Source organism: Myripristis murdjan, chromosome 18 (genome assembly GCF_902150065.1).
Source record: "Myripristis murdjan chromosome 18, fMyrMur1.1, whole genome shotgun sequence".
Lineage (NCBI taxonomy): Eukaryota > Metazoa > Chordata > Actinopteri > Holocentriformes > Holocentridae > Myripristis > Myripristis murdjan.
Genome location: NC_043997.1, coordinates 12918715 through 12941251, shown reverse-complemented (window position 1 = coordinate 12941251; position 22537 = coordinate 12918715). Strand labels below are relative to the sequence as shown.

The window sequence follows — 22537 nt, the reverse complement described above, 5'->3', positions numbered from 1 at the left end:
TATTTAAAACCAGAAGCTTCTATCTCTAATTCAGTGAATTTGGTTTACCTTTCTTTGCCTCTGCGTCATGCTTGACAGAGGTCTGTGTTTCCAAAGTTTCCTCAGAGTGGCTGTTCTTCCTTTTGTCTTTTGAAGTCCTTCGTTGTTTTTCCTTCTCCATTTTCTCAACGTCATCTTCCTCCTCATTCCCCTGTCCATTTTCCTGGCTGTCACCTGGGACAACCTAGGGTTAGGTTATAGGAGGGAAATAATTGTGGAACAGTTCAAAACATATTCTCTAACAACAAGAAAAAGCAAACTATTACGAGTCTGGCAGTTGAAAACGTTTGGCTGTCAATCACAATGGCTGTATGCTGGGAAAAAAACATCCATCCCCACTTCAATTCATCTGTTTTTTTTTAGTGTCTATTTATTTGTCAGAAAAACAAAAACATGTCACTTTATTTTACACAATAGTTTAAACTTTGCTAGTTAGTAGACTTAAAGTTTTTCAAAGCTGATAACTAATAAAAATTAGTGATGCACCGAAATGAAAATTTGTGGCCGAAACCAAAAAAAAAATTAAACACTTGACCGAAAACCAAAAGCCGAAAACGGTTGTTCAGTTTTTCATTTATTTTGCCATTTTTTTACTATTGCATTAAAAAAAAAAAGACAAAAGGCATCAGGCGGGCCGGCCGGTGTGCGCGGCCACCTGGTTGAATGTAGCAGCCAGCTGACATGCCGCTCCGGCTGTCAGTTGGACACTTTCTGAAGTTGCCTCCGAAACTGTCAAGGTAAATAAACATCCCTTAACCTGTGTCTGATTAAAAGAAACAAAAATGTATTTTAGTTAAAAGGAAGACATGATGAATGTATTTGAACTATACTGATTTATAAAGACGTCGGACCATGCCTGTTGTCTTATTTCAACATGATGACGTGCATACCGGGGGCGGTCGCACTTGGGTGCGTTTGGACTTTAAGTAATGTGAGTGCAGGCCAGCCGGGGACTGGGGAGAGGGGCATTTTCACTTTAGTACAATACGGAGCAAATGGCCCTCTCTAGATACTTCAGCAGAACACGCTTCGCAAATGGCCTTTCTTCTGTCATTCTCCAACACTCTGAAATACTGCCACACCGCCGACATCTTGATTGTTGTCACTGTCACTCACTGATTGCAACATCAAAACACGCCGCTATTTTCGGCCTTGCTTTTCACCTGTTCCACCGAAAACCGAAAGTGTGTTTTTTGCTATTTTCTGCCGAAAATTTTCAGTTACCGAAATTTCGGTGCACCCCTAATAAAAATGAATTCTGTCTACCTCCCAAGAGGTTGGCTAGTTTGGTATTAAAAGGTTTTCATGCGACAGCAACGATGCGCCTCCCCTGACCTGTGTGACAGTGCGTCTGATCTTGAGTCCTTTGTCCTGATCGTCTCGGCTGGTGTCCAGGCCCTCCTCATCCCCAGAGAGTTGCAGCTCCTCCGGGTGCAGTTCTACCACAGCCTCCTGGCTCACCTTGATATCTGGGATCAAAGACTGAAAGACAGCAGGAGGACACAGATGCACACAGGGGAGGAAGGGGGAAAAGAAACAAGAGAGGGAGAGGAAGATGATCACAGCATGTATGGAGAGGAAGGGCAAATGAAGAGCAGAATAGGGCTTGTTATATTCCTCTGACATTTATCTGGTGAGTACTGCAACAGAGCTTCCTCTGCATGTGTGATTCAGCACAGCATCCTTGTGGGTGTATTGTACACTTACCCATTTCAACAACTCCACACATCCTTCTAATCTCAATTTCTTGTCTGATGTGAAAATTTGGGTTGGTGTTTAAATGAAATGCATGCTCAATAGCCAGACAACCTGACTCAACTGTACAGCAGAAGATTATTCTTATCCACAGCAAACATCTTTATAACTCAAAGGACAGTTCATTAAGAGCTAGAGGGACCTGAACAGAAATAGTCAAACGGTTTAGTCCCTCTCCTCAGGAGCCACATTTACATACCACCTGGCCTGAACTCTGCCCCAGTTTCACCACTGTTTCTGTCCACTGTGGGACAGCAGAGCAGGCAAGGCTAGCTATCAGAAAAACCTTCACTTAGGGAGAATGCTGGTGTAATATACTGTTATAGCCGATTTACAGTTTGTCTATGTACAGTTTAAATTTGCCCAAATCATTTTGCTATTAATGTCAAATTAAATTAGAACATTTTGAAGAACAATTTCTTGTTTTTCAGCATTCTTTCAACTGCAACTTCAAATTATCAAAGCCAAGCTTTAAGTTACCTTCTGTCCCAGCAAACTGTGACATATAAGTTTGTGGGGTGACCTGTTTTTGAGAAATTATTTGCTGGCACAGACTTCCATTTCTTTCTGTGATCAGGTGACTGACAGAACGCAGAGGATAACATTACATACGTGCTGATATGAAAACACTCAACTTGGGCACAACCACATAATTAAAACAAATTTTGACAAAACCACATTACTAAGATTTACTAAGATCAGTATCACATAATTAATGGTTGACTGAGATGCTTCTACAGAATGAAAATGATTCATTTGAGAACCCTGTTAATTTGCATCCATTTTTGACATGACATAATTATTTTGCAAACAGCCATCATCAACTTAAAAAAATATATATATCTGCACTAGTCTTCAATAAACTGTGTCAGATAAAATATGAGTCTCCCAAACTGAACATTTTTCCACAGGTTTTCTAAAACCAGGCAATCTGAGTGAAACCCTGAAAATGATCAATTTCATTTTCCCAGACATTCAAAAATGTGCAGACACCCTCCCCTGGTCTCTGTGATTTCTCAGTACCTTCAGTGAGTCAGTGGTGATGCTGATGGATGGTTTCTTGGCAGTGACAGACGTGCTGGAGCCCCACCGCCTCTTCCTTCCCGCTGCAGTCCCCGTCTCGGACTCCCCTGCTCCTGCTGTGCCTCCTTCTGTGCTGGCTGGAGACGTCTTGCTGCCTGTAGAGGGGAGTCAAGGCGAGGTCACAAATCAGCAAGCAAGAGGGGGAAAATAATGTCCTGGACTGAAGATGTACTCTCTAATGCTAAATCTGACAAGTTGCTGCATGCTCATAGCCTAAACGCAGAAATGATTATTTACTTAAGGGATAACACCGGTGGAATTTTAGTTTTTGTCTATTATCATTAATGCTCATTAAAGACTAAACCCACAATCTATTCCCACAGTCAGAAATGACTATTTCCTTACCTCCTGAAGGGACAGGCTCTCATCCATTAAAAACAGATGGCAGACATTTACTGCTGCATTGACAAATGTAATCCATCATTTTAATAACAGAGCATTTTGGTGTTGCCAGGTGGTGTTTTTAAAACATACTTTCACTCAGTTCAATCATACACTGCCACACAACGTCTTACCAGGTCTCACTGATGCACTCACAAGACAAATGAATGGAGAGTCTTCCCAGCCTCATGAATTTCATTTGCTTTATGTGCTTTCTTTCATGTTACTGCTGATTACATTAACAGAAAGTCTCTTTGTTCAATTCAGTCACTTGTAATGGCACATTCCGGATACAATGTGCAAAAATGCTTTGGGATTTTATAAATGGTTTAAAAACATATCTCTCATAAGTATCTGCAATTAGTTATTTAAGTTCAAGTTAAATTAATTATTTGAGCTTTTGTTGCTCATTATATACTAAATTTTGCCCTTACAAATTACTTAAGGGCAAACTATGCATCATGGAAAAGTAAAAATATCTAAATTTGCCTTCTGGTGGAAATTAGCCGTCCAGATGAGAAAATATATTGTAAGCCAGGCCTAGAGTTTAGGTTTATTACCACAAAGCTGCTTTCACAGTTAATTCTCATAAGAATAAAAACACCACAAAAAAATGCTACCTCTGTTTAAAATCAATTATTGTCTTTCATTCAAAGTTCATTTCATTAAAATGAAAAAGTGCAATATACTTTTTAGTGTTGAGCACGTGCTTCTGATACTCCTGCAGAACACTGTTGCGCCAACCTGAACTCCTGCATGTTCGGCGTGACAGTCATACGGCTGTCACGAACAACTATTTTAAGCCTGACCTGCCCTCTGACGTAGTAGTTTCAGGTGGTTTTGAATTTAAAAATAACAAGAGAGATGGCTGCCAATAACAAGTTAATTCCCCACATTCTTTTTACACAAAGGGAGTATTATTTCCATTTCTTTCGTGTTGGGAGGCTTTCTATTGTTTTACTGCCCCCACGTGCAGGGAGATATCCAGGAGTGAGGTAAAAATGTAACTGGGATACTCACTGGTCAGGGAGATCTTGCGAGCAGCAAAAGCCTTAGGAGTTGTGCTCTGGAAAGAGAGGGAGACAGAAAAAGAACATACAGAAACCCCAGGGGTGTGGGGCAAGATGAGAACGAGAATCAAGACCCAACAGGCATCAACAGAGAGGAGGTGAGACAGGAAAAGTGGAGGAGGAGTAGGAGGTGGGGGAGCAAAGTAAGAGGCCTGCAGGCTCCAATTTTACCACATTAAGAGGGTGCGTGTGCTTGGTCAATACAGAGAGAGACTCCAGACACATTTCTGCCTTCCACCTCTGCTCAAAGACACTCAGATAAATCATTATGCTGTCCTGTGTGTGTGTGTGTGTGTGTGTGTGTGTGTGTGTGTGTACGCACTTACAGAGGGCGGGGGTAGGCTCTAAGGACAAAGCAAGTACATGCTGTGAATTAAGACATCAGCAGGCCTGTGTGAAACTCAAACAAGGTTGTGTTTAAATGTTGTACTTTATTACAGGGTAGTATAAATTAGAATCATTAGAGGAATCATCAGAATAGTTTACCTAAGGACGGACAGTCTGGAAACCAAGAGCTAGAAAAATGTCTTTCAATACGAGTGCTTCCTGCCCATCCATTTATATGATAACACTAAGGCTGTGCATTTTAACTTATTTCACTGACGTTCAAATGGAAGTTTTGTAAATGACAATATCATTAGTCCAACATAAAGAAGATTTAATGTGGCTGGAGAAAATATTATATGTGCAGTAACTGCCATCTGAATTGTTTTATGAAATATGAAAATACACAAATCTATTTGAAATCCTACTGAACAGTGATGTGTTTTTAGGTGTGGATCCAACATCAATACAAGGAAAAAATAAATACACATACATATACATGTATGTATATATTGTCTACTGTAGCTTATTGCAACATTAAAACATGAAAATAGTTTAAATGGCTGGTATTTCTGTTACCCACGAGCAGGATCAGTAACGTTTAACCATGTAGTTGACTGGTGTTACACAGCCCTGTATTCTACTATACTGTTTGTTTGTTGCTTTAACATTCTAGTTAGTCCGGTGTAGCGTTACAAGGAAGTAGTCTTGATTGTTCAGAAAGTCTGTGTCTTGTCAGTTGGTCTGTTGCCTGTTAAATATAAAACAAATCTGCCTCCACCAGTGTGACAAATATCATTGAATATTGTTTGTGTTGATGTGAGTGTTATGGAGCAGAGGTGGAGAACTGAGTGCTGGAGACTCTGTCAGTCAAAACCAAAAAGAAAAAAGAAAAGAAAAAAAATCTCAGCAGGACTCTATTGATACTGCAGTTGAAATTCACCTAGAGGATTTGCCATACTTAACAACAGACATCTGTAGATCCACAGTGTGTGTTCAAAAGGTATGATGAGCACTGGCATCATCAGTTAAAGAAAATATCAAATTAAAACTGCAGTACTTGTGATAGTTCAACAGTAAAGACTATGTTTCACATAAGAAAAGATTTCAGTCCTCTCATTTACGGCCAAAAAGAGAAGAAAAAGAGGAGAAAAGGTTTTTTTTTTTTTTTTTTTTTTTTTTTTTTTTTACAGTTATTCCTTTAAAAATGAATACATCTCAGATAGAGGAATAATGACAAGTCATTTCCTGGTACCATTGACACCTGATTCCTTACTGGCTCGACTATGGCCCAACCGCACGGCAGTGTGTACTGTATCTAGGCAACAAGGGTCCAATCAGAGAAGGCAGAGGAGTGAGGGCAGGGCTCGATTTGAGTGTGCAGATTAGCCAGGAGACAGGAACTGATCATTGGATTTGACTTTTTTTCTTGAAGGGGGGCAGGGGATGACGTTTCTTGTTGTACTGTTGATCAGAAAGTCACATTAAAGTCTCTTGAAGTGCCAAAGGTCTGAGATCGTCTTGTGATGATTTGTGATTGGGGTACGGGTTGAGATACACTGTTAGGGTCCATGAGTTTTAAATTAAAGAGAAAAAAAATCCAGTCTTTGATGTCATCCAGTCTTTGATGTCATAATAAGTCCTCCAATGAACTGGACATTAACCTTAATGCTCTTTAAGGGTGTTATTTATAAAATGTCCATGTCACCTTGACAATGAATTGTCTCAGATGGCAGCCTCTTGTCCAAAGCATCTTGGGTTGTTGTCAATAGCAGTTAGTTTGGCTTCCATGGTCACAGTTTACCAAACTCTTCTCCACTGTGCTATCATGCTGTTAAAGTGCAGGACAAAAGTCTGACTCAAGTCTTTGAATGAGAATAAAGGTGGGGAAAATATACTCCACTGTCTGTATTTCAATTACAATCCAGTCCTTACAATCCATGGCTGATGGGATGTCATCTTGTGCGTATTTTCTAGCATAACTGCCTCTGCATTCACATGGAACACAGAAGGCAAAATTTGACCAAGTTGTGGGTGTAGTGAAGCGATGGAAGTAAATAAATAAATAAAAACAACTGCCGCTGTCAGTCTGCCAGGTCCAGAGAAGACGTGGAAATCATCTTAACATCCGTTGAGTCACACTAACAGTTCATTGACAGTATGGCCAGGGGGAAGGGGAGATGATGACTTGCTCAGTATATCTAGCACTTGGACCAAGTGTGGATGATGAATGTCACAACGTATCCACATACACACTGGCGCTACATCATGTGTGTCAGATGATTTCACTCTTGTGTTATGTCACTTGAAAGTCTCTATTGCAGGGAACTGGCAGTACAAGTCGCAGGTCAATATCCAAAGGAACCGTTCTGTTATAAATGGCAGTCACTTCAGTTTAATTACCACACATGGGGTGTAGGGAGATTTTACTTGCACAGATGAATAGATAGAAGTCTCTATTGAAGGGTAGGCCAGCTTATCAAGGCAGTGGATGACTGCTTGCCTTGAAAGCTCAACCATCAAAACTCTGTTGATAATGTTTAAATGAGTGAGTGAAATTCCTCATCATCACATCACACTCACGGATCTTTTAACAAGGTAAATGAAAAAATAGTCCCAGAAAAAGCATGTCCACCAAAACAAATTCAGTTACTCCCACTGGTCATTGTATGGCTTAGGGTGCAGGGGGTTCATTCTCCAGGGTAGGACTGCCATTACACCACCCCAGAAGCAGAGGGCAGTGCCGATTAGAGGTGGAGGTAAACAGCAGGAACTTATTTAGTCTTTTGTTTTCAGGTGCAGAGGAACAGGCTTGAAGTCTCTTCCTCTTTACAGCTGGAGTTTTGTAGTTCCTTTCTGTGAAGTTGTGACTGGTTGTTGTCGGTTGTTGCAGACACCACAAAAGACATGATATGATGCCAGAAAACTTTGCACTTTTACTTAACAAGCCTTGTGTTTCACTTGGAGGCTTGGCTGAGGGAAGTACACTGCAGCTCTTCTCCCCATGAAGATGAAGAGGATGCATGCAGAGTGAGCTCCTCCACAAAATGGCAGATGGGAGAGGCGGGGAGGGGTGAAGTGATACAGATAACTACATGCACCACCACCCCCCCTTCCTTCCCTTACTCCATCATCACCACCACGCAGTACAGTCCAGTCCGGTTCAGTTCAGCGAGCAGGCTTCCAACCCCCAAGGCTGGTTACTACGGCAACCATGCTGCTGCAGTTACCATAGTTGCCACTGCTGTCGGTGGCGGTCTGACGCGAGCTCCAGCTCCTGCTGGCTCAGCGCTTCACTGGAGGGCTACAGTAGAGACCTTGCAGGCTCGGGCTCGTGCTCAGGCTCAGGCTCAGGCCGGGGCTTTACTCTGTGCCATGTGGTTGCAGACTCTGGGCCTAATTCAGGTACCACCAAGGCGCTTGGGCATAGCGGGACAGGAGTTGTAGTAGGAGGAGTAGGAGGAGGAGTGGAGGAGGTGGTGGTGGTGGTGGTGGTGGTGGTGGTAGTAGTAGTAGTACGCAGCAGGTACCATTAGGGGCAATGGAAGAGGCATGGGCACCTTCATAACAAAGCAATCAATGGGGTTTTAAACAGCAATCACACCATAAATATAAATAGTGAGAGCGTTCATGATGGGATACACAGGCAAAAAGATGGAGAGAGAAAGAGCAAGATAGAGGGGCAGAGAGAGAGAGACAAAAAGAGTGAGAGAGAGGCAGAGGGAGCGGGCAAGAGAGCAGAGAGAATGAGAACAGGGTGAAAGGAAAAGCAGAAACAAGCCCTGATGCATCTCTACACACACTGTCAGGGTTCATTACTCATGCAAACCCGGGAGGGGGGGGACACAAAACCAACATACACACATACACACTGCAGAGATGGGTTTTAAAAGCATGCAAGCTTTAAAGCGTAACATCAATAATCTAAAACACTGAGAATAACCTCAATAATCTCAAATGTATAAAAGAGCACCCTGGTAAACAAATAAATGTAGGTGCACTGGATAAGAGAGTGAGCTCTTAAGGCACTGCTTAAATGTGAGGTGATGTATGGGTGTGGACGTCTTCTGATGCTGCTGCTCTTCAACTAAATTCAACAGCGACCCTGACAGAGCATTGTGAAGGACGAAGGCTACATCTGAACATTAGTTTGAAAGAATGCAACAATTTGCTTGGTTTGTAATGACAAATCTAAGTCATTACTGATCTTAAGCTATGGTGCTCTGTAATATGATGAAGTTGTGAATAAGAATATGTACAGCGGGGCAACAAATTTTTGATTGTGGTATGATTTGCTATTTTGGTATACATAAATTTGGCATAATTTTCATTTTCAAAAGAAAACTTCGCAGCAAATAGGCTTTCTTACACGTGGACAACATGATTTATAGACCAAGGCATCACTGGGGCATCTTAATGCTTCTTTTACAGTATTTTGTCATATTTTATATTTAACCTTTCTAAAACAAACAAACAAACAAACAAACAAAAAAAAAAAAAACAGCTCATGTGGTTTTTGGACACTGCTCATACTGTGATTCTGAATATTTCTTTTAATTGCTCTGCCCTGATGTGTAGGTAGAAAAAATGCTTAGTTGTGTAGTTTGCCAAACATACACTCTAAGCTTGATGTTTTTTTTTTTTTTATTTCTTCTCTCTCCCAAACACACATACACAAGAACAGTGATATGAAGAGCATGCAGTCTGTGTGGCGTGTCTATCTAATTTCACACACTATTACCATCCCCACTTGCACTATTGCAGCAGCAGCTCTTAACAAGCCACTCCAGGGACCGGACATACAAAAGATGCATGTGAGCGTGGGATCATCTAAATCAATGTGGTTATCTATGAGAAATCAATGCATTGAACTCAAATGTAAGGCATTGGTTTATTCCTATTTAGCCCAGGTCCCAACTCCAATGCAACCACTGCTAGTTCACCTATGAGGCATTTTTAAAAATTCTCAAACTAGCCTTTAAGAGGACATGAGAATGGAGAAATAGTCACTGTATACAGCATAATTATTGTAACAATGTTAAATATCTCCACAGGTGCCAGTTGCACTAGTGACTGCTCAGAGCACTGTGGTTGCGTTGATTTTGAGTGACCTTGCTTACTTACTCTACATAACTACACATGCCTCTAAGTGAGTGAACATGTAAGTTAGTGGGCGACAGAACAAAGACCCAGGCGCCTCTACCCTCTCAGTGACCTTACCTCCTCCAGGCGGCTCTCACTGTTGTTGTCTGGTTCAGCCTCCGAGGCCGGCTGCTGGGACATGGAGTTTTCCGAGTCTGGGTCCACCTCGGTCACTGCAGCCGCGCTGGGCTCAGACACCTCCCTGCAGGAGGAAAAGAAGGTCAGGGTGAGGGAGAGGGGTCATCACAGGAGATTAGGGACAGAAGGAAGGATAGGCAGTGAGAGAGGGAGGAAAAGTGGAGAAAGCATAGTAGAATCCAGAAGACATGATGAGTCATGTAGGAAAGGAGGAAGGACACATTCGCAAAAATGAAGGTATGGAGGTAGAGGACACAGCTTTCGACAAGTAAGACTGGCTAATGGTCCAGGGCCAGTAAGACATTGCCTTAAACAAGCTAATTAGTTAGTAAGAGTTTCAGGTGTCGCATTTGATGATCAGCCTATTATTTCTATCCTTCTCTATTGTGCTTTCAGGAAAGAATCAAGCTGCACACCACCTCAGAGTTAGTCAGAGACAAAGTCCCATCCTGTTTGAGCTATGTGTTGGCAATATGAGTCAGACTGACCTTTTTAAAAGGTGCCAACAATTACCAGAAACACAAACTAGATGCCCACCACAAGAGCAGACAGTATGTAGTCTGTATATTGGGAAAGCAGGTGGCTAATGAAGAGACTTATCAAGCTTAATGAGTTTCCAATTTGGCTTTTCTTTTGCCTTTAACATGATGCTGCTGATCACATTTACAGGTATCTAACAGTTGCTCATCCATGAATAGAATAAGTGACACAATTTGTGAGTTAAAGCCGTTTTACCCATTTCTGTCTTTTTAAATCTGTCATCACACCTTTTCTAGTCACATCACTGACATATCTGAAAAAGTGGGTACATTTATTTTTGGCTGCTGGGCTTGTGGAAAATATACTTGGGAGGAGTTGAGCTCTGACTAACCTGTCCAACCAGTAAAGTGGAAAAAAATTCTTAATGATGAACCCTTGGGATGAATATCAAGTGCCTGAAACAAAAATCATCAGAGCCTCTTGACATGGATCATTTTGTCACATACCCCAACAAGTCCATTACATTCCAGAGATCAAAACGGGACCCCAACTGACATCACAGCTAGAAAGGAGGTAATGCAAAAGCGGTAGAGAGGACAGAGGAGACAAAATGATGTGTGGAACAAGACAGAGGAACCGCAGCAAGAGTCAGAGGAAGGGTGCTTGAGGCCAGTGATATGGGTCAGCCCTGCTATAAATAACTCACCAGCAAACTGACACCCAGGGTCACAAATACTCCAAAAACTAACTCATAGTCCGTGATACATACTCACAGCTGACTCCACCATGACCGCCCACAGAGATGCTCTTGAGAGGCCACCAGGGTCTGATCTAGGCCAGGCCATTATGATAACAACACCCTTTGAAATTTGGCCCCTGCATCCAGCTGACCCCTTTCAAAATCACTGGAAACAGAAATATCAGTGTCGTTTGCTTTTAGGTTTGTGCTAAATGGAACAACCTTTACCAGCATTTAATACTTTATTTTTCCCTTAAACCATGACACCAGCAAAATATTTTTATTCTCAGTCTTCTAACAGCCTATTAATATCACTGTTATATTCAGCCTTAGTTATGGTCTGCAAAGCATCAATGTGCTGGATATTTACACGCATGGCTACTTGCAACATGCGAGTCACACAAACGACTCCAACCCAGCTCTAAAGAGCAAACTATACCGCTGTGCACATTCTGCCGCAGAGAGATTGCTGCAAGGCAGCAGAAGATGACGACAAAGAAATTGTATTTTATGATGACATAGGAGGCTAAAGGTAGTGTAATCAATGAAACACCCAGTCCAACTTAAATACAACCAATGATGGCCACGCTTACTTTAGATGTTCAATATTAGCGAGATCTAACAAAACAGACATATTCCTTCACTTTGTTTAAGTTTATTTTATCCCTGTGCTATCTAAGAATGAGCATATGCAGAAACATGACTTAATATTTCAAGTATTAAGCCTCCAGGCCCACCCAGCGGCACCAACCCACCTCCTCCATTCTCTCCATGTGATGACACAGCCGTGCAGGCAGCACCCTGTAGGTGGAGGACTCGCCTTGCCCAGCATCCTTCACTCCACCACAGCAATCACGTGATTAATTCCAGAGAACTTTATTTAAATAACTTAAAACAAAATGCTACAGGGGCAGTACTTGCATAATAAAATTATAGTTTCTAAGAATTATGTTTTGCATGCATATCATTTGCAAGCTGAAATGCTTTCATTTACACAAAGGATCATTAAACAAGTACTGTGACCAGTACTGAATTCAAGATACCAGGTCACAGGCAGAGTATTTATCAGCTACTGCAGAAAATTTGTTGATTAATTGAGTGGCAGACCACTATACTTCCTTAAGCAACATTATTTAATGCATGAGACAGTGTCCGGATGATATTCTACTGACCCACCAAGACAGGGCAATGAACCCTTAGAAAAGTAGCAGGCGGCCAATATGACTCCCTGTAAAATCATCCTGGGTTAAACCCTGAGTCGCCTACACCAAAGATATGAAAGCTGGTCATACCACTGAACGCAATCCAATGATCCACTGCCATTTTGAACCAAATACACAATACAGGCCATGCAATCCACTTCAAAAGTGATAGGCCAAGAAATACTAAGGATGTGTCTTCAGTTTACTAATCGCTCACACAAAGTCTCACACTGAGAAGTCAAGACAACCGATCCGTTGCTTTCCTCTGTCCGACTGGCATGCCGCATGGCCAGTGGCAGTGTTGCGTTGCATCTTTAAGAGGAGGGACTGTAACATTAGTCTCTGCACTATGGCAATCTACCCAGAGGGTTAGGAGAGCCCCTTCAACCCCTCTCTGGAGATTATTCACTGGCAAGAGGGTTGGCAGGGGGACGACATTTACCCCTCCCTCTATGCCACACAGAATCTACTCCTTTGTACTAAGTGTGGGTGACGACCAACATGTGTGAACGTGTGTGTGTGTGAGTGCGTGCGTTAGCGGGTCAGGGGCAATGCCACGAACACACCTGCACAACGAGAAGAGCCTGTAAAGAGGGACAGATGTACACTGGAAATATAATCCCTGAGGGACGGGAGTGGAGGAAAAGCCAGTTCGAGATAATGTAATGATCATTAAAAGAGAGAAAGTGCATTTGAGCGGGTGAGCAAGCGAGTGTAAGTGTAGCACCCCTTCTGCTTTTCAAACTGCGGTGCTGACAACTTCCGTCTTTATTTCCAACATCTCTGTATCTATGCCAGTTCTTGGAGTGAGCTGGAATGAGGTAACACACTATAGTGCAGCTTGCTGAAATAGGTCAAAGCCAGCTTGAGCCTGAGCAACAATATCACAATCTGTAAAATGGAAAAGTGATCACTTCAGCAACTAAAAGGAGACGTGACAAACAGTGGATAATGTTTCTGGTGGCTATACATCTAAAAAAAAAAAAAAAAAAAAAAAAAAAAAAAAAAAAAAAAAAAATCAGACGCATTGATTAACATCCTGGCAGGTCAACAAAATTGTTCAAATCCGGTCGAAATATAAGAAAATAACCCTGGCTGTATAAAAAGAGGCAAACCATTATCACCAATCAAGCAGTATATGTAGTCATCTCCCAGGAGACAAGAGTGTGAGTGCTGGTGCCAGTTGGGAGAATTATGTCACACCATAAGGGTCCATTCACACAGACTGGACGGCTAACAGATGTCTACTTTAATGATCTCCCTTGACAACAGCCAGATCATTAACATTACAGCCACACAAACCCAGAAGATAGTCTTCTCTGGGCTGCACAACAGAATACCTGTACAGTAAAGCCATATGTTAGCCCTGATGGGACAAAAATAGAGATGACATATTATGTTGTTTAATATCTACTCCTACTCCACATTGTATTCACTTTAAGTATAAAAGGGAAGGAGGAGGGTTTTCTCCGCCTTTTGATAGTGTGGTGTGGCAGTAAGCGCTGAGGTCAAGAGGAAAGATGAAGGGGGAATCATTGTTTAATTTATAAGACAGATGTCCGCATCATTCTCGTCATCACGCCACGAAATTCGAGCCCATTATTTATTTATCACTGCGTGTATTACCCAAGTGTTAAGCTATTTTAGGCACTGTTCAAACCAGGCGAGAAGGACACCCCCAAAAAATCCTTACTGCCCCTTTTTTCCCAACAAAAGGCTCATCGCGGTCCCCACCCCCGGTCCTCACATGGTCGAACATGTAACACGCTTGTAACCAGGCCACCGTGATCCGGTGTCAATTGGTATTTTACAGGCAGGGACAGTCCAGTTAACGAGCTGCGTAAAATACTGCCGGATAAACGATAGGTTGAAACGAGCTATCCCCCGTTGCTTTCTGGCTACGGATATGAGGGTAACTGTTACCAGCAACCTGAAGCAGTCTGTCGCTGTCTGGCTCTCCCTCTCTCCCCTCTCTCTTACCCGTTTTTGTTGCCTTCGGAGAGCATATCGCCAGCCTGGGAAACCCCGCGGGAGTAAGTAACACTCTGCTGTTAATCGTTAATTCCGGTCAGGCGTGGGCTGGAATCGGGGACGCGAAAAAATCCGGTCGTGGCGGCTGATGTTGGGCCGTACAATGCGTCGGCATCAGAGATGCAATGCATGCATGGCGGCCATGTTGGCTGGTGAGACCAGCGTCAAGCGAGCGAGAACAAAAAAAAAACCTACTTCCGCCCCAAAATCCAAAATAAAAGCCGACTTCCAAATTTTCAAACTGGCATCGTTTTTTTGAGAAATACCGTGAAGAATACGCTTACAAAAACAACCGTAGCGAGCTAAACCGGTTGTTGCTGCCGACAAAAGGGAGATGACAGGGAAAGCGAAGGAGGAAGACGCGGAGGTTTTTTTTTTCTTCCCTCAGAGAAATAAGTCCTACTTCAAAGGAAGGGGCCACGCCGGTTACAAGGCTGCCGCATTGAACGCCTGACAAGAAATAGGCCAGGCTATAAGGACCAGTGAGTGACAAAGCACTTGGAGGTGGATACAGTGTAACATAATCAAATGATACTTCCATGGTGTTTACGTCCACCGCAGTTATGAAAACACCATTACTCCTCCCGTTTAATTGGACATTACTTTGTTTCCTTCTGTCCTCTCCATGCAGGACAGCTCGTCCTCCAAAAAGACGACGCCTTGACCCCACGCCGCCCTCTTGAGTGGCCATTCGATACTGTCCAAGTCGTAAAGTTGAATTTCTACAACTCAGTGCTGATAAAATACATTTATCCATCCATCACTTCAGCTACTGCACACTGATGTAGGTGTCAATGAAAAGGTGCTTAAACTATGACTTTGCAGCCAGCCATAATCGATAGGCAAAAGATCCCATCTTCATCTACTTTAAGTCAGTTTGATATTGCTTGCTGCTATCTTTACTGTAATATTAAATTAAAAGGTGGGTGCATTCTGTGAGGAGCAGTTTCAGCTAATTTTCAGTTTATTTACTGTTTAATGCATCCCTGTAGGTATATGTGAATTTCTTTCATTTACAAATATGAATAGTTTTTCCCAGTGTGTGCCAAGTCAAGGTAATAGCAAATGCAGTCATCATTCAGTATATCCAATACATGGTCTACATATTTTCATTGGGAGGTGATAGCATTAAGAAACTGCATAAAGGGAAGTAAATAATTTCAGTAACAGTATAAAGGTTGACGTTCTCCTACAGTGACTTCATAACCTTATTCAGTTTAGAGTACAAACTCTTCTGGAAAAAGGTTCATCCCAAAAAGTGATGTATGATCATTCCCGCCGCCACGAACGCTGTCGAAAATGGAGTTCAGGTGTTCAGAAGGGTAGTCAACGGAATAAGCGCCCTCCTGATTATGTTGGCTCTGCATTAAATTAAATCTGTCAAACTCAACACTCTGCAGGGTCTTGGTCAGCAATCCCAGCAATTCAAAGTCTACATCAGCAGCTCTTCCCCCAGAAAAGCAGCGGGATCCATAATAATGTGTTGCTAATCCAATTCTGCCCTGCAAAGTTGTGATTTGCTTACACAGCCTCTTTGAAAAATGTCAGCCGGTTGATAAGATTACTAAAGGAGGAGGAACATATCAATGTTGCGGGGATGCTCACTTATGAGGAGACACTGAATTTATCTGAAAAATCTGGGTACAAAAATATTAATGGGAGAGGGGCAGAACACTGTTTATTACAGCTGTGTTACAACAAGAAAAGTTTGAAAGTAAAATAGTGAGAAAGGGAGCGAGAAGGACACTGATGTGACAAGTAAGCAGGGTGAGAAATTATCACTATCAAGCCATCATGCAAATGCTGGTTACTCTTAATGCTACTGGTAACTTTTTCTACTCTTCCAGCCCCAAGCATCATTTAAATATAATACAATTCCAGCCCAGATGTTTGTTAAGACAGAAAAACTACAAGCAAACAAGCAAAAATAATTTCTGTCCTGACATTTTAGTGACTGTTACTGACCTCTTAGTGGGGTATCGTCTCTCTGCTCCTTTATCCACGGAACTGTTTTTCTCTGCCCCCTGTCCTTTGTTGGCCTTCTGTGAGGTGATTAAAAGTAAACATAATGAAAAGCGAGTAACAGAAATGCCGAAAGAGATGCATGAGAATACAAGGACGTGGATAATAATTGGCGGCAAATGTCACAAGGCAAGGTTTCTTTTATGAGTGTAACAGAGATTGAAATAAGGAAAAAAGAAGACACATCAATCGTTAATTGGAAACATCAGCAGAACGTGTGGAATATGATTTAAGAGCAAGATGGCTTCTCCTGTAATGAAAGTTATCATAACACATACTACTAGCAGGGTCAAAATGGAGATGTTAACATTCCTCAGCACACCACAGCCTCCAAAGAAACTGAGTTGTAAAAAAACAACATTCTAAAAAAAATTCTCAAACACTTTCTTTGTCTTACAGTCAAAATGCACTGCAACAAGCAAAGGCATTCTCAAATATATTTTCAGATTGTGGGTGAACAAAATCTAGCTATTTTTCTGTATGAGGTTACATCTCTGCTGTCAACAGGTTATTATTCAATGGTATTAATTAAATTCTTTATATTGCAAACAGACATGAAGAGAAGCTGAAAACATTGATTGAGTTAGCTCAATCCAGCAAGTGCACTGATAGCCAATATGTGCATCAGTCCAGTCACTAACCTGTGGCTCCCTGGCGGGACGGGGCTTATCCCAGGAGGAGGATGAGGACTGTGAGGAGCGTGAAGATGAGTCAGATTTGGAGTCAGAATCTGATGACGAGCCTGAGTCCTGGGCCTTGGAAACAACCACCGAGCCAAACTCTGAGGCAGTGGGCCCTGCTGGAGTGTCAGAAAACATGCGGGGCCTCTTGGCTGTGGGAGACACGGAGGCGGGAGCTGTTTTGATGGGAGGAGAGGACAAAAGCTTCTGGGGCGAGGCATCCCTGACTAGGACAGACCTCTTGGAGTGCTGCGAGGAGACAGCTGCACCCTGTTCCATGGCTGACTCTTGGGACCCAGCTTTGCTCTGAGACATCTGCTCTTGCCCTCTCTTCCACGGCGGCAGTCGGCCCTCCCTCCCTTTCTCCTCGGCCTCCCGCCTCCTCTCCCGCTCCTCTTCCAGACGTTTCTCCTCTCTTCTCTTCTCCTCCTCCTGGCGTTTTCTCTCTTTCTCCCTCTCTTCTTCCAGGCGTCTTTTCTTCTCTTCCAGCTGCTTCCTCTCCCTTTCCTTCTCTTCTTCCAGACGCTTCCTCTCCCTCTCCTCCTCTTGTTTCCTCCTTTGCTCTCGCTCCTCCTCCTGCCGCTGCTCCTTCTCCTTCTTCTCCTTCAGTCGCCTCTCTTCCTCCTCCTCCCTTCTCTCTTGTTGCCTCTCTCTCTCCATTCTCTGCAGTGGGGATTTGCTGGAGCCAGCAGCTCCAATAGAGATGGCATGCAGGCTGGAGGAGCATGCCACCTCTCCTGACATTCCCATGACTAGGGTGCTCTTTGCTGCAGGGAGTGCCCCCTCAGACTCCATTTTACGGGCAAGTAGGGAGAGAGGCCCTGGCCTGCGCTGCTGTGGAGGCTCAGGACTGCTGGAACGGGAGCTTGAATCGGAGTCCTGCCTCTGCATGGCAGGAGGAGGGTAAGATGCCGCCAATGGCATTTCTCCCTCTGGCTCATCGGTGTCCGGCGGGCTCTGCTTGGGAGTGTCGGGGAGAGGGAAGGAGAGTTCAGGGGGTGGTGAGGGGGGTGGGGTGGGGTGACGTAATTGCATGGGGGGCTGGTGTACCTGCAATGGTGGGATGTGCTGTGGGGGCTGAAGCTTGCGTCTGGATCTTGCCGCTGCCGATGGGATGCTGGGGGATGGCTGCAGCGGCTGGGCGGGGGCTCTGCTGACCCGTCGTGCCCTGCTGGGACTGGGCCCCCAGTCCTCATCCTCCTCACTCTCGTCATCGTCGTCTTCATCGCTGTCGTCATGGATGTGAGCTCCTGCTGAATCTCCGGCAGACCGGCTGAGGTGGAGGACAGGATGGGCGGAACCTGGCTCGACAGGCGCAGTGCCCTCTTTCTCCTGGGCCCGGGGCACAGCAGGGGGCAGCCCCTGCCGATCCGGCTGGCCCAGGACACGCACTGACAAGGATGCTACAGCGCGGGGAGGAGAGGGGGTTGGTGGTTCCTCGTGTCCTGACTGAATGGTGGATCTCTGCATCCAAACTCCTGGAGCCTCCAGGTGGTGGGTGGAGCCTGCGCCCATGTCGCTTCTGCATGCCATCATTCCTGGCCCCATCACTGGACCTCCTCCTCCCTCCTCCGCTGCCCTGTTCAGCAGGGGCTGTGAGGGCATCACACAGTGCTGCTGGGTGCAAATACAGGAGTTTATTTTCAAGAAAAGATTCTGCCCTCAGAGTTACTATCTCTCTCTCTCTCTCTCTCTCTCTCTCTCTCTCTCTCTATCTATATATATCGATCTATATCTATAGATCGATATATTTATCTATACACACACACACACACACACACATTTTTTTTGCAAAGTTTAGACTTAAAATATCCGGGCCTAGAACACAATTTTCAAATTGGTAGAGCTGGGACAGCTCTACCAAGACAGCAGCTGGCCTGCAGTTTTATTATGGCATATCCATTGTTTTTCTCTACAGTGCATATAGATCATTTGAGATAAATGAAAAATAACTTAAAACTTTCAAATTCCATTTCTACAACTCAAAGTACAGGTAGGCTTCAAGCAATGATTGTTTTTATCAGAGCAGCTTGGCTATACTTGTATCTCTTCTTGAAACAGAAATCAGGTCTCAAATAAGGAATAAAAAAATAATCTTTGTGAACAAGTCATAACATAACATGATGTGATCAACTTCTAGTATTGTGCTGTGTATTAGCGTGCATTGCTTGGTGAGATGAATCTTTTAGCTGTTTGTTCCTATTTGTTTCTGAGGGTGTGTGAAGGTCAGTGACCTTGTCAGTGATGTAGGAAGAGCTGTCATTGTCCTCTGAGTGATCTTCATCGTCTTCCGGCGCTGCTGGGCTTTCTGTTAGAGTGACAGGCGCAAAGGGTTAAAGGTTCAAAGGTCAAAGGATTAGGGTAAACGACACGTGTCCTTTGGTTCCCAAACAAGGGCAGCTTTTGAATGACTCTGGATGTCCTAGATGTCACTCTGGTGCACTAAAAAGCCCTGCAGTCTGCAAACATTTCTCCCCACTATTTCATGGACATTAAGTACCTAGCCAAAGTTGTTAATTGGATGTATGTGCACTTAATTACTACTGACATATTTGTAAATATGAAATGAAACATGTGAAAAGCCAATAGCTTACAACTACATGTTGGCACAAATGCATCACTGCTAGAAAACAACATTTTGCCTGATTTCTTGTGTTTTTGTGCAATTCCTAAACTTTTCAACAACTGGAAATGAGCAAAAATAACTTATTAATAAATAATAATTATTTAATTTATATCACTGATAGTTTAGTTTGAACAATTTAAGAAGCTAGTTATTTACAGATGTGCTTACATAAAAAGTATATGTATTTCTGGGAGACACTAGGCTAGTGGAAACGTGAACAACACAGATTTACCAGACCATTGTTTATTTGTTTATTTCTGTGTGTGTGAAACAGAGAGACGGAGAGCGACAGAGAAAAGGGCCCTGCTTTACTAAGCTAAGGGACCATTGTTCATGTGACAGACTCTGTGTTCATTGTCTGTTTTGTCATTTGGTGAGTGAATGTGTGTGTGTGCATGCATGCATGTGTGTCACACCATCAGCCTCTGCTGCTTGCTGGGCCTCTCTCTCCAGTCTCTGACGCAGGAGCTCTTGCTGCTTGGCCAGGTATTGCTTTATGAAGCTGTTTTGGCTCATCTCTTCTCCTATCTAAAACACAAACATACATGACAACAAGACCAATACATTAAAAGCAACTTTCTACAAATCAAAGAACAAACACCAATATCTGTGTCTTTGTACAAAATGTATAAAATATCTGTGTCCTTGTACAAAATGTATAAAAGAAGGCAAGTCTGACACAAGTTGTGCTGGTACGGAAGTGGATTGAATTTAACATTTAAGTGTAAAACCTTTGACCCTGAAAATACACAGGAAGTATTAACAATTGTTGCCTTTATAGGGATGCTACACAACCCTGTATGTTCTGTGAGGATAACACAGGAGCTGCCTTCTTATTTATTTATTTATTTTTTACCAGTAAATCCTGGTAGAATAATATAAGTGTACCCCCTACTGCATGTATCACAAAACTTCTAACACAAATATCCCAATGGTCATAATTTGACCAGACAGTAATTTCACCAGGAAAAAAGTAAAAAGCTATCCAAGCTACTGGCCCATGTGTAAATACCTGAGAGTTGGGCTGCAGCCCGATATGAGAGGAGGATGACTTCTGCAGGTTCTCAAGCATCAGGGCCTGCAGGTAAGGCGAACAGGACATGTTTTTTTTATTATTACTTTTTTTTTTTTCTTATAGAAAATGATACAACATGAGGAAAAATCACAACAAAACTGGTAAATAACAACCCGAATGCTAGTCAATTCTGGGTATATGACTTTATCAGCCACTTCAGTTGGTAAATTAATTCTAAAAATCATTTGGGCACATGAAATAGTGATAATGATGGATGAACAAGTGTGGGCTTTATTACTCATAATCACAAAGGTAAACTTAGCCTGTCTATGCACTTGATGTCCTTACAGCAGCTGTGCCATGAGTTTAGTTTGACTTACACATTCAACACAGGGCATATAAGCATTAGCATGGTACGTCAGGGGAAACACATAGCATCACTGGCTGCACCAAACACATGCAATCACATAGACCAAATGAAGACAAAAGAATCAGGCCACACAGCAGCATGAAAAGGAGACACATCAACAAGCAGCGAATTATCCATCCTTTATTATTCTTAGATTACATGTGATTTCTCTTCTTTCCTCTTAGTAGGACTCTAACTACACTGTTTACAAATTTCTCCATTAGTCTGTCTATTATGCAGCCAAAGTGACTAAGACAAAGAGGTGCTAACTTGTGGGCCAGTCAAGTTGAAGGGAAGTAAACACACCATTCACAGATATCTGTTGGTTTGGTTTACTCTGAGACGGTGTGAACCAGGTGCTTTCAATATATGCAAATTACAACCGTGGCTGTGAAGAAAAGTCACCATTCCTTACAAGTATTTGACTTAGAATGAGTCACTGGTACTTAATGAGTATGTGTTAACCTCATCGCACTTTAATGGTAAAAATTTATCTCCTACGGTATCACTACAGGAATTTCCTGTCGCATATTTGACCTTAACGTTATTCGGAGTTTACTAGTTGTATACTAGCACAATATTCTGACATGTATTTACACGCTTCCTTAAGTTATTTGTGCTCTGTTGCAAAGTATCATACTAATTAAAAACGCCGAGGTTGATTTAGATAACGCATATTTGTATCAAACTATCGAAATGTAAGTGAGGTGAAACCCTGTAGTCTTACTCATAGCTATGTTGTGTTTACATGGCGAAGCGCGCCCCCATAACCCTCCACACACGAACACGAACACACACAAACACACACTCACACACACACACACATACATGCACAAACACACACGGTGAGAGCGCGGGCATGATCAACTGAAATGTACAGTACAGTGTGTGCCGCGGCTCACTCGCTTACACTCCGCTTAGCTTAGGCCTCGACTTGACAGGTGCACAGTTCAACTGTGTGCAACACGGTGAACGACTAGTTAGGAATTAAGTCGCAACACAATTGGAAACTCGCAGCGGTGCCAAGCACAAATCTCAAAATATCAAGAAAAACATGTTGTTTATGTGTAATAACGCGTGCCAACCGATTTATGTATTCCCGCTTCCGAGCCCACACACCGTTACGGCCTCTAACGTTAACCCCCCCATCTCTAGCCTCCTGCTGAACTTAGCTAGACTCGACACACGGCCAAAACAGCACCGAAAACTCACCCCTTTCAGTCGCTTTATGAGTGTATTTTTCGGCCCGCTTTTCGGGAGGTTCCTCTGCTCCAGGGCGGCTTTCAGGTCCGCTACACGGAGCGATTGTAAAGGTTTTCCATCAAGCGTAACATCTTCGTCCGCCATTTTGCTCCCTTCGCTTGTCTAAACTCCAACAAGCGTCGCTACGGCGGCTGCTTC

At 43.0% G+C, this 22537-nt stretch overlaps 1 protein-coding gene across 2 annotated transcripts in view; it reads right to left on the bottom strand.

Moving 5' to 3' along the window:
* Positions 1 to 22496, bottom strand: part of acin1b (apoptotic chromatin condensation inducer 1b) — a 28956-nt gene extending 6460 nt beyond the window's left edge. Inside the window, exons 1-11 of one of the 2 annotated variants that reach the window (XM_030075933.1) lie at positions 22349 to 22496; positions 20725 to 20790; positions 20129 to 20240; positions 19321 to 19394; positions 17048 to 18700; positions 16350 to 16426; positions 9873 to 9996; positions 4279 to 4324; positions 2818 to 2972; positions 1375 to 1521; positions 49 to 223 (exon numbers count right to left, since the gene is read on the bottom strand). In XM_030075933.1, coding sequence (XP_029931793.1) covers positions 49 to 223; positions 1375 to 1521; positions 2818 to 2972; positions 4279 to 4324; positions 9873 to 9996; positions 16350 to 16426; positions 17048 to 18700; positions 19321 to 19394; positions 20129 to 20240; positions 20725 to 20790; positions 22349 to 22483 — 2764 coding nt within the window. In that variant the 5' untranslated portion in view covers positions 22484 to 22496. The remainder of the gene's footprint in view (positions 1 to 48; positions 224 to 1374; positions 1522 to 2817; positions 2973 to 4278; positions 4325 to 9872; positions 9997 to 16349; positions 16427 to 17047; positions 18701 to 19320; positions 19395 to 20128; positions 20241 to 20724; positions 20791 to 22348) is intronic. The other variant, XM_030075934.1, reaches the window with a different exon arrangement.
* Positions 22497 to 22537: the final 41 nt, after the last annotated feature.